At 39.9% G+C, this 5,024-nt stretch overlaps 1 protein-coding gene across 1 annotated transcript; it reads left to right on the top strand.

The window, feature by feature from the left end:
* The first annotated feature begins 389 nt into the window (after positions 1-389).
* On the top strand, positions 390-2,532 carry LOC149298740 (V-type proton ATPase subunit F). The gene is made up of 2 exons (XM_089487257.1): positions 390-556; positions 2,331-2,532. Exons 1-2 carry the CDS (start codon positions 390-392, stop codon positions 2,530-2,532), a joined length of 369 nt encoding a protein of 122 aa, XP_089343383.1.
* The last annotated feature ends 2,492 nt before the right edge of the window (positions 2,533-5,024 follow it).

Raw genomic sequence — 5,024 nt, 5'->3', positions numbered from 1 at the left:
GTATTCCAGGCAGTTACAATTTACCCAAAGGCGGTGCAGTATAATGGAGCAAGCTAACTGTCACCTACATGCAGGTAATTATCATTATTATTTTTTAATATAGTGCCATCATATACCACTGCGCAGTACAATGGGATCTGAAAAGAAAAATAGCCGGTATACCGGTGACCTGGCAAAACGTACCAAAATGTATTGCGCCCTTAACGAAAGCCGTAGGCAAACACTCAACGTTTTACACGCCTCCTTTTGGCGTGTGACTATTAGTTCCGCCCATCAGGTCACATGACACGGATTGCTGTAAAAGTCACATGATACGTACAGTTCCGGTGACAGGCTGAATCGTTGTAAACGGAGGGGACGTTGTAGTAGGCGATTGAGGAGCGAGAGCGATGGCAGGCGGGTTAGTTCGCGGCAAGCTGATTGCAGTAATCGGAGATGAGGATACGTGCACTGGCTTCCTGCTTGGCGGCATTGGGGAGCTGAATAAAAACCGGAAACCAAATTTCTTGGTTGTGGAGAAAGAGACCAGTGTCACGGAAATAGAAGAAACGTTCCGGTAAGTGTGATGCGTGGACAAGAATGGCTTGGGATGGGGCAGAAATTACGTGAGTGAGACAATCACCTGATTTCATTGATGGCTGCGGTACTGCTTCTCAGACTGCCACATATGGCCTCAATCTCGTGTCATTGAATCTCTCGTCCATGATGCGCAGTTTTCCCTGAACACCTTTTGGGGCTGTGTAACAGAAACACACTGGTTCATGCCCCACAACTACTTGGCTTTTCTTACCTGCGTGGTGTGTTTCAAAAGGATAGTCATCTTATTTTCTATAATGGTGGCAGGGATTGCATCAGGATCCACCAACTGGTGCAGATGGCAAGCAGGCAATTTTGTGCCTTTGGAACCGAGGAGATTGTAGACTGTGAAAGGAAGAAAGGCACATACATACATACATACATACATACCCTAAGCAGTAGGGGGGACATGATCTGGGGTGAATAAGTTGAGACTGCTAGATGATGACAGGAAGAAATCCTCCAACTATATGGGACAGCATTGATCTTGTTTCACTTGCCCAAGTTAAAGGGATATTCATGTTAAGTTTTGAAGCTTCTGTTCCTGTTAACATAATGATATCACTCGCCCAGCATTGTGTTACCCTGCAGAACATTTCTGGTTATGTTAGGTAGGCCCATCAGGATTGTATGGGATTGTGCCAGAGGGGTCCTGGAAGGGTGTAGAGGTTAGTGTTCCGTCTTGTGCGGGTGCGTGCTCCTGATGCCTGTGCGGTAGATGTATGGGTACTGCTAGGCAGGAGGCAGACTGCAGCCTCTGAGAAAGGAAGGGTGGCATTACCGTGCTTCAATAGTGACGTTAATGCCTTTTATGCAGAAATCACAAACTCTGGCTGGACAATTGCCATGCATATAATGCCACGAGACTACCACTCCCTGCATAGTGAAAACACGCTGGACCTGTGCACAGGTTAGCCAGTGAAGCCACATACCGGTACATCGAGAGAAGCTACTGAGATGTAGAAGAAGGGTAGAATTTCACTGAAAGCAGGAAATCATACAAAAAACACACTTTGCTTTACTGGTGCATGAGAAGAAGAAAATGGGGCTCGTTACTGTTCCTTTAAGGAGCACCATTCTGGTTTTTGTCTGTTTACTCAAGTATTCTCTGCCAGGAATGTACTAATCATACTGTTCCTGTCTTCCCCTTTTGCATGGTAATGTGATCTGACCTCTGGTAGAACATCAACCTTGAAATGCCTCAATGTTTAGGGTAAACATTGTGTGTTTACTGAAAGTCTAGAAGTTGTAGGAAAAGTCTGCTTTTCTTTATATCTGCACCATTGGGACTGGGAAGCTCTGCTCTGAACCAGTACTTTTACTGTCGGCTCCCGTGTGTTACTGGTTTGCATTATGCCTGCTGGTCTGTTTAACATAGAAACACAGATTTGCTGTACCCGAAAACTAGACGTACATTTACACAATAAATGTTCTAAAAAAAAAATAATAAAAAAATTATGCATAGCAAGAGATTTTGATGAAAAGATGGGGGGACTTCCCTATCATGTAACTAATTGCATATCTTTAAGGTCAAACTGTAGGCATATAAATGCTCTGAACAGCCTGTGCCTTTAGGTCTTGGCTACTATCGGCATACCAGGCTTTAGGTATGTAATGTATGCGCAGAACCCCTACCAGAACGCATTTCATTTAAATTTTCTGGAAAAAAATGTGATTGTAACTTGTTTCTGCTTTTGCCTTCAGTTTGAAAACCTGATTCAATCCTGATTTTTTACTTTTACTATCTGTTTCAGGAGTTTCTTAAACAGAGATGACATCGGGATCATCTTGATCAACCAATTCATTGCCGAAATGATCCGTCACGCTATTGATGCTCACAATGTTTCTATCCCTGCTGTGCTTGAGATTCCATCCAAAGAGCACCCTTATGATGCAAACAAGGACTCCATTCTGCGTAGAGCTAAGGGCATGTTTACCTCTGATGACTTGCGGTAACTCTACGGCGGAGCTCCGAATAATTCTGGAAACCTTACATTGACCACTTGGTGTAACCTATTTACTCGTGAGATATCCTGTCCTGCTTGCAGTCATTAGACCCAAATCTTAAATATATTGTTTCTCATTAACAGTGACGTGTTTCATGTTGTCAATTGTTTGGATCCACAAATAGGGATTTCATAATAGTATAATTTCCTTCCTTTTTAAGTTAATTTGTTGTCTTAAATCTGTTTAGATTGCGTTGCTAAACAATCTTACCATTTCTGTTACGATCTTACAGAACGTTTCTTGCTCAGTTATAGGCAATCTGCACTTGGGTAAAATGATCCTGGCAGAAATACTGAAAAGGTGTCTGATTATGATGGCAACCAGTAAAATGGTTCACTTATGCAGTTTTCAAGATTTTTATTAGAATCATCATGTTTTGGGAACTAACCTTGCTCTGGTATGCCATGCTGTAGAATATATTATGCTATTGGTATGTACGACTATTTAAGATTGGCATATAGACTTAATAGAAAATATCAGTTTCCTGTAACTGAATGTTTATGGGCTTGTGGACTCGCACAAGGGAGCAGACATTCCTTGAAATTGATGTATAAACTTAATATAGGTGTTTTTCGTTATGACATATTGCCTTTTGCTACATGATTTAAAGTAAGTTATATGGTGATCAGTAGCAGTTCAGCCATTGCACTCCAAACCTCTTGATGCCCACCCAGAAGTATGCTATGAGAAGACGCCAACATCTTTTTCCCTCGGTTTGGAAGAATTGCCCAGACGGCTTACAGCTCGGTATGATAGCTCGTATATCAAATGGTATATAGTAGTTTGCAGAGACTTTCACATGGAATTCTGTCGCAGAGTGTTGCCATGTGAAATCCTCTAAAGCTGTGTTTTTAAGTGAAACCCGGCTCATTTAGCTGAAAGAAATCCAATGGTGAATCAAAAACGGAAAACGAGAGAACATTTTGGAAATATCTTGCAGTCGTTGCTGACCTCTAAAAATTAAATAGTGTTTCATACCATTTCTTTATATTTAAGGTAATAAATATTTATAACAAAGCAGTATATTATTTATGTGCTGAAATGGTTCATACTATGAAGAGCTACCTTGTGCATTTTCATTGTCAGATTATTTTTCCTTCTCGGCTGCAGCAGTGTGTTTTAATGTATCGCCACCCTTGATTTTTATGATTATAATATCCTTCTGTGAAATATGTGAAAGGTCATCTAATAAACATAAAGATGTGGAAGTCTTTACCTGATGTTTGCTTGGCCTCAATTTGACCCACTGCCTTTAGAACTTGTGTATGGACCAAACACCAAAGAATGTATGGAAGCTAAGGACTAAGTCACCTTTTAAGGGTTAATTATTTAATGCACAACGTTGTTTCCTCAAACGGGCCATATACATGCACAAATTGAAAATGCATTTGTTGGTGATGTCATCTCTGCTAACACACTTTGTAATTATCTTTTATTACTAACTCCAGAACAAGCTGTTTTTTTTGTTTAATCGGAATTCATGATACTAAATCACCTATTGATCATCTATATTATATATATATATATATACTGTTATCACATGCACATTACAGAAAGCCTCTTTATATCGTACATTTTTGCATCAAAATGCAGAGGGCTCGACAAGAATCCTCTCTGTTTCTTTTGCCCCCACCAGCATCTGTTTGACTTCAAGGAGATTAAATACATTTCAGCAAAATTTATCATGAGCGTCCATGGTTTTTTTTTGCTTTTAACTTTATTTAAATAAAAGAGGGAAAAATGCCGGACTCTTAGCCTTGTGTAAAAACATTTTACACTATAGCATTTTTATGTGAAATGAACAATAATTATAGTTAAAATGGAAGAATCTCACAGTATATACAATCAATTAATTTTGGTGTGGGACAAGGAATTGGCGGTAGGTTCCAAACTTCCTTCCAACTTGCTCTGTCTCCTAGCCTGAGGCTTTTAAGCAAGCAGAACAAAATGTCTTCCCTTTTATTATTTTAATAGTCTTTACAGAAACTATTTTTAGTTCCATGTACGGCCACAAGGATATCTACATTAACAAGACCTTTGAGCAGCTATTATAAGAAAGTTATACCATTTTTGGGATGCAATGTGTACACCTTATATTAAGCATTGCATTTGTTTTCCTAAAAGTAAGTGTACTTTAAAATTCATTCTTCTATAGTGAGATGTAAGGCACAGTTAAAGGTTTTTCATTTTTTCCCAAATATCAGGAAAAATGTCCTGTATGTTTTTTAATGGCCTGTAGCGTCCTTGCTGAGAGGCGATCCAATCAGGCCCCGCGCTGTGCAGCCGCCATCCTCCCTCGCTGCGCCGAGAAGTGATGCCTGTCCATTTCTGTGTGTCCACAATTGTCCATGCCTGCGTGGACATTAAGGGGTTAACAGTTTTGAAGAATGAGAAATTACATGATTTTGCTATTTACATGACGAAAAGTCATGATTTTATTA

This window comes from Sceloporus occidentalis, unplaced genomic scaffold (assembly GCF_023333645.1).
Source record: "Sceloporus occidentalis isolate IW3139 unplaced genomic scaffold, rSceOcc1.0.p SCAF_31, whole genome shotgun sequence".
Classification (NCBI taxonomy): domain Eukaryota; kingdom Metazoa; phylum Chordata; class Lepidosauria; order Squamata; family Phrynosomatidae; genus Sceloporus; species Sceloporus occidentalis.
Note: the sequence above shows the minus strand (reverse complement) of the source record. Positions and strands in the feature narration are given on the sequence as shown.

Coding starts and splice junctions, on each gene's coding strand:
- LOC149298740 (XM_089487257.1), top strand. CDS start 390: ATGGCAGGCGGGTTAGTTCGCGGCAAGCTGATTGCAGTAATCGGAGAT. Junction 557..2,330: donor GAAATAGAAGAAACGTTCCG/GTAAGTGTGATG, acceptor TATCTGTTTCAG/GAGTTTCTTAAACAGAGATG.